General features: G+C 43.4%; 5 protein-coding genes across 5 annotated transcripts; 3 read left to right on the top strand and 2 right to left on the bottom strand.

The window, feature by feature from the left end:
* The first annotated feature begins 211 nt into the window (after positions 1 to 211).
* On the top strand, positions 212 to 2,378 carry LOC128302334 (pre-mRNA-splicing factor CWC25 homolog). Its single transcript, XM_053039133.1, has 2 exons — positions 212 to 307; positions 379 to 2,378. The coding sequence occupies exons 1-2, from the start codon at positions 290 to 292 to the stop codon at positions 2,257 to 2,259; spliced, it is 1,899 nt and encodes a 632-aa protein (XP_052895093.1). The 5' UTR covers positions 212 to 289; the 3' UTR covers positions 2,260 to 2,378.
* A 190-nt stretch (positions 2,379 to 2,568) lies between these two features.
* LOC128300815 (glutamate receptor ionotropic, kainate 5-like) lies at positions 2,569 to 4,958 on the bottom strand. The gene is made up of 6 exons (XM_053037014.1): positions 4,937 to 4,958; positions 4,127 to 4,836; positions 3,934 to 4,060; positions 3,732 to 3,840; positions 2,864 to 3,668; positions 2,569 to 2,784 (listed from the first exon to the last, which is right to left on the bottom strand). Exons 1-6 carry the CDS (start codon positions 4,956 to 4,958, stop codon positions 2,569 to 2,571), a joined length of 1,989 nt encoding a protein of 662 aa, XP_052892974.1.
* A 623-nt stretch (positions 4,959 to 5,581) lies between these two features.
* Positions 5,582 to 7,996, top strand: LOC128302204 (uncharacterized). Its single transcript, XM_053038965.1, has 8 exons — positions 5,582 to 5,823; positions 5,900 to 6,009; positions 6,092 to 6,158; positions 6,252 to 6,674; positions 6,744 to 6,821; positions 6,890 to 7,085; positions 7,154 to 7,697; positions 7,774 to 7,996. The coding sequence occupies exons 1-8, from the start codon at positions 5,684 to 5,686 to the stop codon at positions 7,857 to 7,859; spliced, it is 1,644 nt and encodes a 547-aa protein (XP_052894925.1). The 5' UTR covers positions 5,582 to 5,683; the 3' UTR covers positions 7,860 to 7,996.
* On the bottom strand, positions 7,959 to 9,030 carry LOC128302205 (transmembrane protein 147). Its single transcript, XM_053038966.1, has 3 exons — positions 8,874 to 9,030; positions 8,607 to 8,748; positions 7,959 to 8,539 (listed from the first exon to the last, which is right to left on the bottom strand). The coding sequence occupies exons 1-3, from the start codon at positions 8,948 to 8,950 to the stop codon at positions 8,069 to 8,071; spliced, it is 690 nt and encodes a 229-aa protein (XP_052894926.1). The 5' UTR covers positions 8,951 to 9,030; the 3' UTR covers positions 7,959 to 8,068.
* Positions 9,031 to 9,370: 340 nt separating this feature from the next.
* On the top strand, positions 9,371 to 11,583 carry LOC128302086 (syntaxin-5). Its single transcript, XM_053038810.1, has 3 exons — positions 9,371 to 10,161; positions 10,238 to 10,518; positions 10,596 to 11,583. The coding sequence occupies exons 1-3, from the start codon at positions 9,600 to 9,602 to the stop codon at positions 11,073 to 11,075; spliced, it is 1,323 nt and encodes a 440-aa protein (XP_052894770.1). The 5' UTR covers positions 9,371 to 9,599; the 3' UTR covers positions 11,076 to 11,583.
* Positions 11,584 to 17,325: the final 5,742 nt, after the last annotated feature.

Below are 17,325 nucleotides of genomic sequence, written 5' to 3' on the forward strand. Positions count from 1 at the left end.
CATTTACATCACATTGAATAAAAAATACTAAATGAGGAAATAATAGAGATTTTTAATGACAGAATGTCGTAAAAATAATATCACGTAATTTCTAGCAAATGTACTCAATATTCATCACCGTTAGGTAAAGTGTTTCTAGTGCCCTTGGCAATTATAATGTCCCAAACCACCTGTCAAGCAGGCAGGGTTGCTGTCAAGCAGTATGAAAACAAAACAATCCAAATATCTCGGAATAGGCCAGGAACGCGCATTTGCCATCGATTAAATATTGTATGAAAAGTGGTTCAAAATGGGTGGAGGCGATCTGGTAAGTGAAGCATAATGCCAGCAATTCACGAATGTTGTTTTAACTATACTATGATACAATCCAATTATTAGAACACGAAGAAGTCATGGCACCCGAACACGATGAAAAACCAGGAGCGCGTATGGAAGGCAGAACAGCAAGAAGCGGCCGAAAAGCGTCGTCTGAACGAATTGCGTCGCGAAATCGACGAGGAACGGAATCGGGAAGAGCTAAAAAGTATCGGACAAAAATCAGGCATCCTTCCAACCGATGACAGTGATAAGAAGCTCGAGTGGATGTACCGTGGACCGTCACAGTTGGTCAATCGAGAGGAATATCTACTCGGGCGCACCATCGACAAAACGTTCGAAGAGCTGGATGCACAGGAAAAAGCGTCCAATTCCACGTTCGGTGTTGCACAGCCAAAAAATCACGTCGAGCATGAGTGCATACCGTTCTCCATCCGACAGCACAAGGATGTGCTTAGCAACGATCAGGTAGACCTTGCCCGGAAGCTCATGGAGGATCCGTTGATGTTGATCAAGCAAAAGGAGATGGAATCCCGACAGAAAATTCTTCAGAATCCGGTTAAACTAAAGGAGCTGCATCGGTTGCTAAAAGGCGACCAAAGCTTAAAAGATTCGGAGGAAAAGAAAGTTAAAAAGGATAAAAAGGCTAAGAAAAGCAAGAAAAGCCAAAAGAAGAGGAGGAAGGGTAAAAAGCACAGCGGCAGTAGCGGATCAGGAAGTGATAGCGAGCGAAGCGCCGATTTGGATAAGTTGTTAGCGGAGAAGTATAAAAAAGTGACAGGAGAACACCAAGACGGTGTTAGCATTGACAAATTGCTCAGCATGAAGTATGCAAAACTATCCCAAGAGCTGGATGTAATGGGCAGCAGTGGTACAAAGAAGAAAAAACAGCGACGCGGTCGGAGTGAAAGTTCCAATTCTTCAGATGCGGATAGAAGAGAATCGCGAAAGCGTAGTGTTAATCATCACGAAAGGCGTGAAGATCGTGGCAAACGTGACAACCGTGAAGAAACGAGCCGAGACAAGGGAAGAAACGGAAGGAACGATCGGCCACGAGAAGTGAGACAAAGCAGAAGAGACTCATCTGAAGAAACAGATCGAAGGCGCAATAATTTAAAGAGGGATAGAAGTAGTGATAGGTACAGGAATAAGTCACCACCAGGACGATCCAACAATCGATCTCCAGAGCGCAAAGTTTACACGGCGAAAGACAAAAACAGCCGAGGTCGTCGTTCCTGGTCGGTATCAGCGGAAAAGAAACCCCAAAAGGATGTGAAGCGTCGATCCCGTTCACGATCGACATCAACGCATAGAAAAAGGACGAAGGACACTAAGCGCCGATCCCGTTCCCGAAGTCCGCGTAGAAGAAGTTGTACTCCAGTGAAGCCGAAGCCTTCAACCAAACCACGAAGAACACCTTCTTCAAGTTCATCATCATCCGATTCTGACGCAGCGGAACAACATACACAATCACGACCGTTCACTGGCGATTCCGACGATGAAAGGCGGATCAAAAAGATACGAAACTTTGGACTCGTAACCGCTTCCGGCGAAAAGTTGGATACCTCATCGTCGCGCCCAGAAGTGCGACTGTACAAGCGCGAAGAGATAAAAGCAGAGCAATCGAAGCAGAAACCAAGCTGGACCAAACCAAAGGAAACGAAACGAACATTCAGTGAGAAGGAGCTAGAGGAGAAGCGTCTAGCAATGATGAGCAATGCACAATGGCGCGAAAAGGAACGGGAATCAAACGTGAAGCGGTATGAGTCGGAAGATCACCGAGAGGAGTCGGCGTCGGCTGGCCGGGAGTACGATAAAGAGTTCGTAACGAAGCAATTTAAGCGTGCGGCCGCCAGTGAAACAGTCGAATCGCGCATCCGATCGAATCGCAACAACATTCAACGGTCGAATGGTGCCATGGACAGAAATTTCGTGAAGCGATGAGTGGAAATGAATTGCTTATGAATCTTGGTACAAAATCGTACTTTGTATTATGAAATTATAAATAAATTTCAAATTTAACGAAAATATCCAAGTTGGGATGGTATATTGCTGCAGAACAAGCATCATTGAACAGCCAAAAATAAGTACTTAACTTCATAACAAAACAATGTCTTATCGCTCGTCTAGAAAGTATGATCGCTATTGATCTTGGTGGAACGAGGATCGAAGTTATTTGAAAGTTTTATCCAAAATAGTTTGAAAAATCAGTCAATTTTCAGTTTATAATTTTATTTTCATTTGCACTCTATTCTAGGTTTCAACTTGCCCTACAATACCCGCATTAGTACGATAAACCAAAAGCTCAATAATGAATGTCACCATTGCTAGTGTTAGTCCCACGAAAAGGATGAAAAATACGCCGAGAAAATGTGCTATCAATAGCTTGACCGGTTCATGATCAGCGTCATGAACGCGTGCATTCGCTAGATTACGTTGAATTTCAAGTCCCATATTTCGGATAACGCTCTGCAAAATTTCCAAAATATAAAGAAGACGAGACGATTATTTAGACAAAACTCCTCAAATGCTCCTTCGTAAACCTTACCCCCAACTCCCAATATCGTAAAATGCCATTCTGCTGCACACGCAATATTAAGTCATCGTAAAATCCCATCAATGGCCAAGTTTTGCTGCACGCCGTTATGATCTGTTCCCAAAACACGTCCTCCTTCAGTGGCTGCAACAGCCGTGTGGCATTGATATCGATGAAGGACTCGAGCGCATAGCTTCCGTACTGGAGCCGCTCATGCACATATCCCATGTCGCGGCGGGTGTGAGAAAACCGGGCCAGCGTGTCATCGTCGTGGACCTCGTAACTATTCCTAATCGTAACGAGCTCCGGCTGTTCTGCCATTAGCAAGGAATTCATCCACGCAACCGTTGGACCGGACCATTTCATACCACTCGCCACAAAGTCGGCACGGGTGTCAATGGACTTTTCGTACCGCGGTATGGTCATCACGCTCGCAAGAGCACCGGCGTAGCTGTTACCGACCATGAAACCTCCAAAGAGCAGAAAGGACAACAGAATCGTGCCCGCCATCGTATCATTCGGCAATGGAACGGACTGTTCCACGTACAGGCTGAGCATAAAGAAGATGGCATCAGGCAATTTATATCGTTCTCCGGACGTTCCACATGGAGGACGCACATATTGCCGGGCACGTTCCGTTATGAAAACTGCCGTCGTTCCCACACAGAAAGACACACAAACCATTAGCCAAAGACTCGCAGGAAAGGATAGAAAGGGAGTCTGCCAAAATGGTAAGAGTCGTGGCCGTGGAACCAGACATGATATTCCCGATCTACCGGTGTACGCCGACATCGTCACGTATTTATACCAATTGTACCTGCAAGCTGTAAATATGTAGAGGTCGGCCGCCATTCGAAAATTCCCGAAAAGCCATTCTTACCAACGATAGATTGCTGCCACAGCAACATCGGAACGTCGATCGATCAACGATCCAATTAAACCATCGGATGAACCATTCGGATACACCTGACCCCATTCTGAATTCGCAACTGTTTTGTTTTGTGGCCCAAGAAAAGAAAAAGAGTATCCTCCAAGAGTAAGAAATTATTGAAAAATTGCCATAAACCTCTCCGTGAACTTACCAAGTTCGATCTCTAACGTACAATTGTGACGACGGCATAGCTCCAGAATCATTAATAGTTCCGTTCCGTCCGCCTGTAACGAATAGTTTGCCGGAACCGTACTGCGAGCATTTCCTTGTCCGAAGGGCTGCATTAGAAGTGAATGAATTAAAAGCGGACATTGGACAGCTCAAGTTTGATGTCGGCATATTACCACTTCATTGGCAACGGCACACGGTGGATACGGTAAGGTGGACAATCGGACACGCCTCCCTTGCATATTACTCAACTTGTCGGGAAATATCTTGACGGAATCTGCCAGCAATCCCATCTCCTTCTTTACAGATATTTGCTCAATCAACCCCAAGTTCGCTGTTATTCCTCTCGGCTCTACAGCGGACAGATGTGTCGTATATAGATCAACGGTTCCGAAAGATATATTTGGAGTCACTAGCAAGATATTCGGTGTAACTTCCAGGGTATCCTGCTGTAGTAATCGTTCTCTTTCCGGTGCACCAAGACGTGTAACGGCTATTATACGTTTGTTCGAAGCACGGAAGTATGCAGCTTCGTGAGCGGAACGAAAGCGATCCAAAAACGGAAACAATGCATCCTCCATGACCAGAAATCCCTCGCATCCCGCATTAATGGAGCTCACTAGCAGCGCTTCAAAGCTTCGCGAGGTATTGAATTCTTCCAGTGCGAGCGTAACGGCGGCCCTTGGGAACTCCAGTCGGACATCTTCCTGAACTCCACGTATGATACACACACTATAATGATCAGAAAGGTGCGTTAACACAAGTGTTTTCAGAAACAGTTCCAAGGCACTGTTGAATTGCAGAGAGTTAAGTATAGATTCCATGACGACAACCGTTGAACAAGTTTGGAAGTTGCTCGTTGAGCTCGTTACATTTATACCACACGCTGGATACACAATCCATGTACGGAAGATTAACAATTTACAGCCGATTCAAAAGTCATGATGTTGTCCTCGTGTATTACATAAACTTTAAGCGCAGAGTACCTTCCATGCGATATTTGCTCATAAGGATGCATGTGTGTGGACCAATGTTTGTTTAATAAATTGTGTATTATAAGCGATCTCCGGTTACACAATCGGGCCACTTAAAGGAGATCTCATGCACCTGTAATGAAAGCAATGGCCAGGTCGATGGGAATCAGGATCAGATAGGCGATACATAATGGGACCAGTATTCGTATATCCAATCCTGGGATCCGATGTTTGTGTGTTGTCTTCATACGGCATATGTTGTGTTGTTATATGACACAACTGTTGTTATATTAGTTATTGAATTTCTGGAGTACTTCAAAGATCTGTGAACATAATTACATATTATGACTCTTTATATAACTGATGTTCGATATTGCATTCAGATTGCTTCGTTTATTGGTATCACTGTTTGCTCATTGGTGTGAGTTACAGAGGCTTCAATAAGAGGATTCAAACACTACGATACAATGATTGGCTACTAGATCATTAACCAGTAACCTTAACTATGCGATGAACCCTTTCTCCCATGTAAGCTTGTGCAACTCTGTCGCTGCCGTTGCTATGACAACTATGGTGGTTACCATTGGCAACCGCCTGAAGATACGCAGGTCAGTTGGTGCGTACAAGTTGGGCAGGTGGTCAGTTGGAAGTACAGCATCAGCACGGAGGGTCACGGTTTTGTTACGGCGTGTGTATCGTTTGTTTAACTGTCCCTGTTCGATCTCTTTTCGCTAAGAGAACGATAACAGCGTTACAAAAATGGCAAACCATTCAAACAACAAGCTAGTGTTGTTAGACGATGAGGTTTTTTCGCGCATTTATACTGCTGGTACAAGTGTGAAGAAATTTAAGCATTCGCTGGGAATGCGGAACCAGGATGTGGATGTGATGAAATTGAGGTTAGTTAAAAACAGCGCATACACAGCTGCATGTACGTTGTACCGCTCTTGGTATTGTTCTAATCTTTCCCCACAGCGAATTTGTTCAACGACTCGTGAAGAGCCGTAGTCTGCCACTCGAAGTGAATGCCAAAATTGTGTGCGGAATGGGACAGATTCTTCTGCAGCATTCGCAGGAAATTCTGGGTATGTATGAAGAATAACGATCTACTGCATATGCCTAGCACGCAATAAATCTGAAATCTGTTTTGCAATGGTATCTTTGCAGCTGAAGTGCTGGCTGTCCAACAGAGGTCTTCGCTGAACCACCGTATCGGATACGGTGAAAAGAACGTGTAAGCTTAAAATTTTAAACATTTCTCGTTTTCCTTTTCAAGATGATGGGAACCAACTTTTGGCCGCCAATTTTATTGTCAATCTCTTTATAGAGTAAGAAAGCTGAAGGTACAGCTAGCATGTAAGACCGGTGTAGTTAAAAATCTTGCAGCTCCACTGGATTTGGATCTAGAAGTTGTCAACTTCGATGTGGACATCCAGGAGCAAATTACTGAAAAAGAGGTCATCTATTCGCTGTCGTGTAACGATACCACCACGGTAAAAAACGTGGAAGACATCACTATGCGCGACGATATGCAATCGGAATGCTACGGAACCCAACTTCAACTAACTGATGATAATGATTTTGGCGAAACTTTGCCCTCAGAAATGATGGATTTTCTCTGTTTCAATGATCAACTGACAGAAGATTCGGTTGCTCAAATCCATCCGGAACCGGCTACCTTAGACGATATGAGGGATATTGATCTCTCGGTAGATGCAGATTTCGATATGCCAAATACGAGCAGCTACACGTAAGCATGGCTGTAATGATTTCGATTCGATTTTTATAACCTACTTTGCGATTCTCGTTATTTTCATAGTGAACAAGCTTTAGAAGACACATTAGAACCCCTGCCGTTGGAAACTCTTTATGATAAAGACACCTATACCTGTGAAGAGTATGTGTAGTTAATTCATTAAACTTTTTAGGTTAATACTCATTATTGCCTTCTTGTGCCTTTTTTAGCCCAGTGCACGAGGATGGCGATAACGCTCACAATCTGCTTGTGGAGCATGTAGTTGAAAAGCAGAATACACTTATAGAGAAGTGTAAGATGGGACAAAAACGACGGCTGATCATCGATGCTTTCACACAAATTAATAGTAAATATTTCCACCGAGCATTGTCCGATCCGTCAATTTCTATAAGGCCTAGACCTAGCGTAAGTAGCTAACTTTCGGAATGCATATATTTTACATCGGCCTAATTCTGTTACCTATTCATACACAGTGCCAAGAGTTACTTGCTGAACATAGATTGCATAGTCTTTTCACGAAACCATTGCGTGATTGCTGCAATAGCTCGAAGTTCGATCGTAAGGTACAGCCGTCCAGGAAGCGCAACCAAGGTTTCGACGACTACCATGACTTGGGCAAGAAAAGGCGACATCATATGAACGAATTAACTGTCAACAAAGAATCCACGGTACAGATTGGCGGAAAACAGCAAAATGTGTTAGATTTAGCACCAGAACAATCTTGCCGAAATCCACATATTGCCTCATTTGGGCCTATGAAGTCGTCGGATATGAAAATTTTCCTAGCGTCCTTCACCGGGACCCAATCGCAATGGGCGATACTGCAAAGTTGCGAACCTTCATCAAGCGGAGTAAAACAGAATAAGAATGACCAAAGCGTCGTTTCACAGTACGCTGTAAAAACGCTGCTGGACGCTATGTTTGCTGAGTCGACAGACGATTCCATACCGTTCAAGTTGCTACAGACCAAAATGGGTAATCGATTGATTGCTGCAACTTTCTTCGCAAAGCTTCTAGGTAAATCAAACTCTACTTAACTCACGCGTTAAGTGTATTTTTCACTGAGCAAAATGTTGTGTTCTCCTTTTCACAGAACTTTCGAAGGACAAGATCATTCGGGTGTCTTCGGACGAAAACAGAACTCCTGTTAGTGTACATAAGTACATAAACTGGAAGTAACTAGCACTGAAGAAGGAGTTGCTAAAAAACGCTAAACCTTTTTTTAGATTTTCTACTATACGTGGAATATGGAAAGAACTTCAATTGAACAAATATGAATAAAACTTCAAACAATTAATAACTTCCAGTACGTAGGAGTTGCTACACACTTTATAGTTTTTTTTTAACTATTGAACAGAGATAGTATTACTAAGCAGGCGGCAGCCGATTTATAACCCGATCTGTTGCGCCAGTCCCGAATAGATGTGCAGCGTACCAACACCCATGCAGCTGGTAATGAGAGCCTTCAGAGCCAAACTAAGCCAAGGACCGGCGGACATGGCGTGCAGGGTGCCCTCCAACCAAACACCGCGGTATGAAGTGGCCACCAGCAGCAGCACGACTATGGGAGCGAACTTTTTATCCAAATCGTGGCGGGAAAATAGCCACAGCAGTGTAGCGGTCGACAGATGTTGCACAAGGAGCACATTCGATTCCAGACACTTCTGTGTGTAGATCCAGGAAAACTCCGCACCCCTAGCGCCAACCCATAGCATAAGTCCGCGCGATAGAATAACTTCTGCGGTGGCCCATCCCAAACCGGCGGTTATCAGTTTGCTGTGTCCCTTGCCCGGAATTCTCGACAGCACGAACGCGAGACCCAGGAAGTCAACCAGATCGACGCTGCAGCGCAGAAATTCCTAAAAGCCAGATTAACACATGTTTCACTGGATGTACTCAACATGCGAACAGCGAATGGATACCTACAGCAATGAAATTAAACGGTGCTCCTTCGCTGAAGGTGTCCGTATCGGGGAAGAATGTTGCCAATACAAGCATTTTGCAAAGCTGTGTGAACACGTATATTCCACCTGCCTGAACACATTTCCAAAAGGCGCCATATTCGGAGCTGTACGGGTAAAGAGGGACACATTTTAGATGGTACATAATTTAATTAAGTAGCAAATTATTGCTAGGCGGAGAGCTACTTTGGGGGAACTTATGTCTTTGCCTGGCCGCTAACGAGTAACTTACAGTCCGGAGTATTTGTAGGTAAAGTAGTACGGCACATACACCAGTGCTGCACAGTTTCCAAAGTGATAGAGCGTCATTTTGTGAGCCGAAAATTAGTTCTATTTTACAATTTTCCTACTTTCACACGGTGCACCGATTCCAAAATACAACCGGACCATGGGTCTCGTAAAAACATTTGACATTTCTCCTAGCGCACGCAAGATTTGTACAGCCAGGTAGATCAACATCGCCAATAGCAACATTTCAAACAGCGATTATTCGCATTTATTGACGCTATTTTCCGAAATAGTTGCATAATAAATGTAAAAAACACAATTAAATGCGTTTATTTTTCTAATAACAGATGTGATTAGAAATTAATGATAATAAAAATGGCCCAAAATTGTCTGCGATGACCTGTATCTAGTAACCGCAGATTCTAATGTCACACGAAAAGAAAAACACAAAAATTGTAATTTTTCCTTTCCACGTCATTTTACATGGAATCTGAGCAAAACAATTGATTTCATTCATTCCAATAAACTCAAAAACACCAATTTTTCGTGTGCCGCGAAGCAAAAATCCCTAATCTCTGTGATGTGCCTACGATAGAAAAGTGATTTCTTGTGCGAGAATAAAGTCTCATCCATCCCTGTTACAGTGAAGATTCATCCAACATCCCAAGTTGTCCCTGGCAAAAATTGATGGATGTTTTGATTGGTGCTGGCACAGTAGGGCTATTATGCGATGCAATCAAGGGCAAGACGTCGATACGGTGCTGACGATACGGGTGATTCATTCGCTGTAATAACGATCGGTTCCGACGGACCTACCAATAACAATCAGCGCGTCGAAGACATCCAGGAAAAACCGAAGTATCCACAGCCAGCCTCGGCCACCAGCTGGTTACCATCGATATCGTCACGAATCTTTGCATCCGTAGCGCCTGCACCACCGAACCCGGAACCTCGCAACGCTTGGCACGAGGTGCCTCCAAAGAAGGCTGCAGGCTTTTGGACGGGTGACCGATCAAACGAGATCGTCAACGACGACGACGACGACGACGGAGACAATTCGAACGCTAAAGACAGCTTAATACCGGAGTTCACAATGACGGCACGGGACCGTTCCGGGGAGTTTGCGAGTGCAATCCGCTCGCTGCAGGGTCGTAACATACAGCGGGCAGTAAATTTGAAGGATCCCCGAAAAGCAAAACATATGCAGAGCTACTCGGAGTTTATGATGATTGCCAAGCACATTGGCAAAAACATTGCCAGCACGTACACCAAACTGGAAAAGTTAACGCTGCGTAAGTTCTCCACATACGTTCCGTTTGTGCGGTGGACGGTTTCCCGTTGTTAACGGTTTCCCGTTGTTTTTTTCAGTGGCGAAGAAAAAAACCCTGTTCGATGATCGGCCGGCCGAAATTCAGGAGCTGACGTACATCATCAAGGGCGATCTGAACTCGCTAAATCAGCAAATTGCCCGGCTACAGGAAGTCTCGAAATCGCAACGTCGATCCACGAACGGCAAACATTTGCTTTCACATTCCTCCAATATGGTTGTCGCGCTGCAGGCAAAGCTGGCGAACATGAGTTCCGACTTCAAGCAGGTGCTGGAAGTGCGGACGGAAAACTTAAAGCAACAGAAAACACGACGCGATCAGGTAAGGGAACTGTCTTTCAGAATCCGTTTCATCCGCACACTAACAAAAAAAAAATCTGATTGTGTTTTCTTTTACAGTTCAGCCAAGGTCCCATGGCGGGTGGATTGCCTCCATCGACGATGCGAGGTTCAACGCAAGGCAGTTTGCTGCTGCAGGAACAGCAGGATCAGGTCTGTATCGATATGGGTGGTGCATCAGCGGCCGGTGGTGGTTCCAGCTCCGACCGGACACCTCTGCTACAGCAGCAGCAACAGCTCGTACTGTACGACGAATCCGACAGCTACGTCCAGGAACGAGCCGAAACGATGCAAAACATCGAAAGCACGATCGTGGAGCTGGGTGGCATCTTCCAGCAGCTTGCCCACATGGTGAAGGAGCAGGAAGAGATGGTGGAGCGCATCGATAGCAATCTGCAGGACGTCGAGCTAAACGTGGAGGCGGCTCACGGGGAAATTCTCAAGTACTTCCAATCCGTCACCAAGAACCGCTGGCTAATGATCAAGATCTTTGGCGTGCTGATAATGTTTTTCATCTTTTTCGTCATCTTCCTGGCGTAGGGTTCGCGGTGTTTGGGTTGATATGAACCGTTTTGTCCCATCCCTGTCGTCAGCTTTCCCCTGTTGTTTATCGATGTAAAGTAGCTACGTTTTCTTCACGGTGTTATAACAAATTTAATTCTTTTCACGGCGACAAACAAATCGGGAGCTTTTGTAGTACATGTTTTACCTTTATTTTTCGCAAATTTTACCGATTTTATTGCTTTTTCTGCTTTTTGCAAACCAAAAAAAAAAAAGAGAAGCAAATGGCTCACATGTGGAGGTGAATGGAACATACGGATCTGCTATTGAGGGAATGGGTGGAGATTGGGAAGAAGGTTGAAGATTGTGTATTAGTAAATCAATTGTTTGTATATAACACGGAACACAGACCATGTAATACGTTGTCCTACGGGAGCAAAAAATAAATGCATATATTAATTTTAAAACATAAAAGTTTACCAATATAACCCGCAGCGGCGGATCAAACGGTAGGCGGAGTAGGCGGTCGCCTAGGGCCTCGCCGTGTTGGGGGCCCCAGACAATTTGTGCCGATTGTGCGATTTTTGGAAATTTAGCAGTAGAGTTAATTTATAGCACAAAATCTAATTAAAAAGGTAAACAATTGGTCGCAAATATCCTTGGATGCTATATATCCTTGGATATATAAAAGTTTTGTTTCTATTTGACTAGCTATTTCGGCCCGGTTACACGGCTACGCAAGAGAAGTATGCAGTGTATTCAAACTCCTTCTTCTTTATCGGCACGACATTCTCAGGATATTGAAGCCTTCCATTTCTGGCTTTTTTAGACGATTATATGAGATACCAAACGAGCCAAACAAAGTCACGCTGAACATATCAATATAGTCCCCAAAAACCCTGTAATAATAGCCAACGTGTGAGAAGCTCTTTTATCACGCGCAACGATAACACGTGAGAGCGGATCAGCAATATGCATACTGGAGGGGAATTGATGTCAGCTCCTGTTTTGGATGCTCTCTTGGTGTCGGAAATCTGAAAACAGCCGGTTTTGTATGGAATTTCGTATCAGCCGACGGTACGCAGCTGATTATCTCAGTTGTGCATACACACGCAACACAAAACCACATAAGGCGATCATACCGAAGAGCAAACAGTTCCCCTCACCTGAGTAAAATGTGGATACAGATCACACACACACGCTACGCATAGCCACACACGGCGATCGTATCGCTCGCTCTCCAGGAATGGTGAGAGCGAGATCGGCTGCCGATGATAAATGAGAGCACCGCGTGATAAGATTCCCCTCCGTGATAAGCCATGTATGCGAATGAGGGAGGGGATACTTCATCTTGAAGAGAGTGATGGTGTGCGTTGCAGGGTTGGCGTCGTATGTATTGACAAGTCCAGCTCGGTGTTGCTTTGTTCGGGAAAAGCTATATGCGTTGACAAGTTCGGTAGAGCTATTGAATGACCGTCAAAAGTTGTTGCTGGCAACGATAACTTGCCAATGATTATATTATATTATATTATAAGAGAAAAATGAGACAATTATATGAGATACCAAAACGAGCCAAACAACATCACGCTGAACATGTCAATATAGTCCCCAAAACCCCTGTAATAATAGCCAACGTATGAGAAATTCTTCTATCACGGGCAATGATAACACGCGAGAGCGGTTCAGCTATATGCACGCTGGAGGGGAATAAATGTTACCTCCTGTTTTGGATGCTCTCTTGGTGTCGAAAATCTGAAAACAGCCCGTTTTGTATGGAATTTCGCACCGGCCGGCGGCGGCAAGTTTTTGCGCATTTTTTTCATCGACTGGTGGAGATTCAAACGCATGCGCAAGATACGAAATAATGTGCGTGGAACGATCGACATGGTGCGGATAGAGTTAATAGAAGAGAATGTTCAAAAATAACCACGTTTATCAAATAATACACCCCCATTATACTTACGTATTGTTTTATCAATAAAAATACTTTCGGATGGTGCTTGTTGCGAAACGAAAATCGCGAATTTAAGAGTCGAAAGACAATAATTAATTTGCATTGCTGTTAGTATTTTCAATTGTTTGTTTGTTCGTTTTTTTATTACACTCTTGCCTTTACAACAAAGTATGTATTCCATACAAACGTATGGAAATTCGTACCGGCCGACGGCAAGTTTGAGCGAGATGAAGGATCCGCCCGCAATGATGGTCCAAGGACAATCCGTACGAAAGATGTTTTGCGGATCGATCGATCGACGCGCGACAGGAACCGACTCTTGCACCGGGACTATCAAAGGAAAATTGGACAAATGTGGTTGCAGATCATATCAAGGGCCTCAATGCCCCCCCCCTCCCCCCGCCCTCCTTCATCGTTTTTAAAATTAGAGGTCCCAACTATAATTCCGCCCTGGGCCTCCAAGGGGATTGATCCTCCACTGATAACCCGCATCCAAAAAATATCGTAAAGCGAAAAGAAAGTTTAGTAAAAGGGTAAAAGAACAAAACAATGAATTACTCCCCCGTAGTTTGATTTTAGTCCATTTATTTAAACTTTAATAAATTTAATGTCATTTACCAGCATTTCCCAATCCTTCCTGCCACTGTTTGTGTTTGGGGTTTTTTGTTTTCCCCCCTTTATTATGTTCCTCGAAGGAGAGCTCGAATGCTGTATTTCCCCTGTGTGTTTTCTCACGTGTTCTGTCGCCGCCACTAACGCCTTTTCGCTCCCCTCGGCCGAAGCTTTCCCACCAAAAACAAAAAAAAAAGACTTTCCCTTCTTAATACGGCATTTGATACGATGTATGTATATAATGCTAGTGTACTACTACGTTCGTTCTATTGTGTGTGAGTGGTTTTTTTTTCTGTTTTTGCTGCTTTGTTTGCTAGTGGTTTTCCACCTTTCTTTTTGTTGTGCCATGTTCCACTGTATTGGGGTCCACCAGAGTGAATGGAGTGAAGTGTAAAGTGAAATTGATCGTCTTACGTTGGTTTTGCCAAATCCTTTTGTCTGTCTTTGCTTTCCACTTGACTTTGACTTCTCCCAATTGCATCACATCGATTCGGGCGCTTTTTATTACATGTTTTCGCTTTCCCTCCCTCTCTCTCTCTCTCCCTCTACGATCATTTTATGCTTCTGTTTCCATCATTTCATTTTCCTCTGTTATCTCTTCTTTCTCGGACGTACTACCACGACACACCCCCTGCACTGGCAATATTGGTTCGCAATTGTTGTTAGCACTTTTCTTCTCCTTTCTTCGTTCTTGTTGTTGTTGTTCGTTTTTCCGTTTTTTTTAAAGATTAGCTGCTACTTTTTCCCCCCTCTAGCTTTGTTGGTTTTGTTCTTTCCTTTTTATACGTTTATCATTACTCAATTTATTAGTACATGTTTTCGTTTAAATACAATATATTACAGGTAAAACACAATGATCCACTTTGTCATTCAGTATGCACGTGTGTGTTTGTGTGTGTGTGTGGGTTTGTGTAGGTATTGTTTTATGTTTAATGTTTTCTTTTTGTTGACTGCGTTTTTTACTTTCTTTCTTTCTTTCCGTTTTATGTTTAGTAACTCCCATCAGTATCGAGCAAAATCGATCGCGGACAAACCCCGAACCGAAACTATCGCGGTAAGGCTCTCTCTCTCTCTAAGGTTAGCGATTTTACACAGCATTTTAACGCCTTTCCCTCCTTGAAACATTGTAGCAGTTTCGCTAGCTTTTTTGTCTGTTTGCTTTTGCTACACTTTTGTGTTTTTATTTGTCTTTTTCTTTTTCTATTGTGTTGCATATTTTCATTCTGTTTTCCGCTTTCCACTTTTCTTCTGCTCCTGCTTATCGCTTTATGTACGTGCTTTGCAGGACACTTAACTTTCTATTGTTTTTTTTTTGCTAGGATGTGCCCCATATATCAATCGTTAGTATGCCATCATATAAGATGTTTGTAGGTGTGTGTGTGTGTGTGTGTGTGTGTGTGTGTGTGTGTGTGTGTGTGTGTGTGTGTGGGTGTGTGTTTTTATGGTTTCACTAGAGTGAGATGAGTATGAGTCGCTTTTAATTTCATTGCTAAATATTGCGTTTCGATAGTGAGAGACAGGATTCGCTAGTTATTATGATGAGTGAAGTTTGTTCGCTTCGCTTCTTCCGTTTGTTACGTTTTCGCCTCCCAGTGGACAGTTTTGTTGGTTTATTTCCTTTTTGGCGGATAGGATAATAGGGATAATTTTGCATACGAGCGACAAACGTACGTGGTCCGGTAGTGTGTTGGCTGCCCCCTTATTGCATTCCGTTACCGTTCTAGAACTGTATTACGCACCGTTCCGCGTGTGTAGGTGCTACTTGTTCCATTTCATCTCTGCGAATGATGATGTTTTAGTGCATGCTTTTGCACAAATTGCAACGGAACATCATTCTGCGCCGCCTACTTCTCCTGTTTGCAATTCAATCTTTCACCAGCCCGTCAGCCACAGTGCACGTGATGCGCTGGATTTCCTATACTTTTATTGGTACGTTATTAAAATAAACTACAATTCTGTAATGCGGTTGAATTTTATTCATATCAAAGGTTTTCTTTTCGTTATATATCTACTTATTATCATTACGACTCGTGAAGGAAGGGAATGAAATGCGTGATACAATAGTCACGCACACACTGCTGCTACGTTTCTGTTTGTTCTGTGTGTTGCGCGTGTTTAACGATTAATTCCGATGGGCTGCGGTTTTGGGGGTTTTTGGTTGAATTTCAAAAAAATAATGCATTGACGCCTGCACAACTTTGCCTTGCCCTAAAAACACCCTAACTTTTGTGTGTATCTATAATATAAAGCGGTTACCGAAAAAGTAAGCACATTTAGCCAAACATAAAACGGTTCTATTGCTTTTTACCATCTCGTCTTACACCACCATGATAATATCATTTTATGGTGTTTGCTGGCAAACAAACAAAAGAGAGAAAGAGAGAGAGAGAGAGAGAGGGAGAGAAAGAGCGCGTTAATGTAAATGTTTTCGAACGGTATTATTGTGTTCCGTCGGGGTTGCTTCAAGAACAACGAGTGTAATCCCCATTGTTTTTATTCGCTATTTCTATCTCTATTGCTACACTTTGAAATGCTACTTTTCGATTACGAGTGGTTCATATTTAGAGCTTGCTTTCTATTTTCCGTCCGTGTTTGTCCGTGCTGCTGGACCATGCGCACTGCCTTTGCTGAAGGGCTTTCAGTTCATCGCTGTGCTTCAACATAATGTTACCCTATTTACAAACGTTTTATTAGCCCTGCGTTTTACGTTTTTTGTTTGTTTCGTCTGATAGCAAATAGTGTCACTAGTCGGAAAAGAAAATGGGAAACCGAGAAGGCAGCATTTGCTGTGCAAATTCGACGTCGATCGCTTCTACGATCATTCTTTTAATCGATGGATAAATAGAGAGTGAGTTACAGAATGAAGAATAAGCTTCTAGCTTGCTCCGGAAACGATTCCAACCTGGCAAGGGTGATTATTCCGCTGCGTGTTTCTTATTTATGTAATATAAGCACAGAAACCATACTCATTGGGCCAGTTATTGGGATTGGAGATGAACGTTGCGCACTGAAGGGAGACTTTTCGTGGTGTAGTGTTTGCCATTGCTAGTTCCTAAGCGGAAAGTTCCTCTCTTTCTACCCTACACGCTATTTGCTGCGTCGCATGCAGTGTTATGTAGTAGATCGTGCAGCAGCAAGTGTTATGTATTACATTATGATCCACTTTGTTAACGTCCGTGTGTGCCCCTGCCTACTGTGCTGCTGCTTTCATATAAAATTTGTATTGCTATTAGTGTGCCTCCGTACGATCGCGCTGTTAATGATCACTATCCCTAAGTACTATCATATTCCTCTCGGAATTAGCAAAAAGTTTTCGGACGATTGTGTAAGCGCTTTCCCGCCCTATATATATGCTCAGCTTAGTTAATTGGGTTATTGTGTTTGGTGCGACTAATAGCAGCCCCAAACACACGCTTTGCTACACACACGTGGTGGTGGTTTAGACATATGCTTCGTACCAAGTATGAAACGTTTCGATCTTCGCATCGTTTGGATCTGCGCTTACTGCTAACAATGCGCTTCCTTTCCTTCCGTTTGTGTGTTTGTGTTGTTATGATTTCAGCGGCCAGCGCTGAACAAAGTTAGGCCATATCGGCCGTTTGTTTTATTTGGCTGAAACAAAAAAAAACAAGAAATTAAAAAATGACATAACAAATGTGTACTACAAAACAAACTAACAAACAATAAAAAAACCCCCTATTGGCTCTACTATTAACACAATAA

This window comes from Anopheles moucheti, chromosome 3, assembly GCF_943734755.1.
Source record: "Anopheles moucheti chromosome 3, idAnoMoucSN_F20_07, whole genome shotgun sequence".
NCBI classification, from domain to species: Eukaryota; Metazoa; Arthropoda; class Insecta; order Diptera; family Culicidae; genus Anopheles; species Anopheles moucheti.

What these genes read in the sequence shown, in the direction of transcription:
- LOC128300815 (XM_053037014.1), bottom strand. Translation starts at nt 4,958, where the DNA reads ATGAGCAAATATCGCATGGAAG. An exon ending in GAGCAAATATCGCATGGAAG is followed by an intron (nt 4,837 to 4,936) that starts GTACTCTGCGCT and finishes TTGTGTATCCAG; the next exon opens with CGTGTGGTATAAATGTAACG. An exon ending in GTGGCAGCAATCTATCGTTG is followed by an intron (nt 3,669 to 3,731) that starts GTAAGAATGGCT and finishes TACAGCTTGCAG; the next exon opens with GTACAATTGGTATAAATACG.
- LOC128302086 (XM_053038810.1), top strand. Translation starts at nt 9,600, where the DNA reads ATGCAATCAAGGGCAAGACGTCGATACGGTGCTGACGATACGGGTGAT. An exon ending in ACTGGAAAAGTTAACGCTGC is followed by an intron (nt 10,162 to 10,237) that starts GTAAGTTCTCCA and finishes TGTTTTTTTCAG; the next exon opens with TGGCGAAGAAAAAAACCCTG. An exon ending in AGAAAACACGACGCGATCAG is followed by an intron (nt 10,519 to 10,595) that starts GTAAGGGAACTG and finishes TTTCTTTTACAG; the next exon opens with TTCAGCCAAGGTCCCATGGC.
- LOC128302205 (XM_053038966.1), bottom strand. Translation starts at nt 8,950, where the DNA reads ATGACGCTCTATCACTTTGGAAACTGTGCAGCACTGGTGTATGTGCCG. An exon ending in ACCTACAAATACTCCGGACT is followed by an intron (nt 8,749 to 8,873) that starts GTAAGTTACTCG and finishes TTACCCGTACAG; the next exon opens with CTCCGAATATGGCGCCTTTT. An exon ending in CACCGTTTAATTTCATTGCT is followed by an intron (nt 8,540 to 8,606) that starts GTAGGTATCCAT and finishes TCTGGCTTTTAG; the next exon opens with GAATTTCTGCGCTGCAGCGT.
- LOC128302204 (XM_053038965.1), top strand. Translation starts at nt 5,684, where the DNA reads ATGGCAAACCATTCAAACAACAAGCTAGTGTTGTTAGACGATGAGGTT. An exon ending in GCATTCGCAGGAAATTCTGG is followed by an intron (nt 6,010 to 6,091) that starts GTATGTATGAAG and finishes GTATCTTTGCAG; the next exon opens with CTGAAGTGCTGGCTGTCCAA. An exon ending in GGATACGGTGAAAAGAACGT is followed by an intron (nt 6,159 to 6,251) that starts GTAAGCTTAAAA and finishes ATCTCTTTATAG; the next exon opens with AGTAAGAAAGCTGAAGGTAC.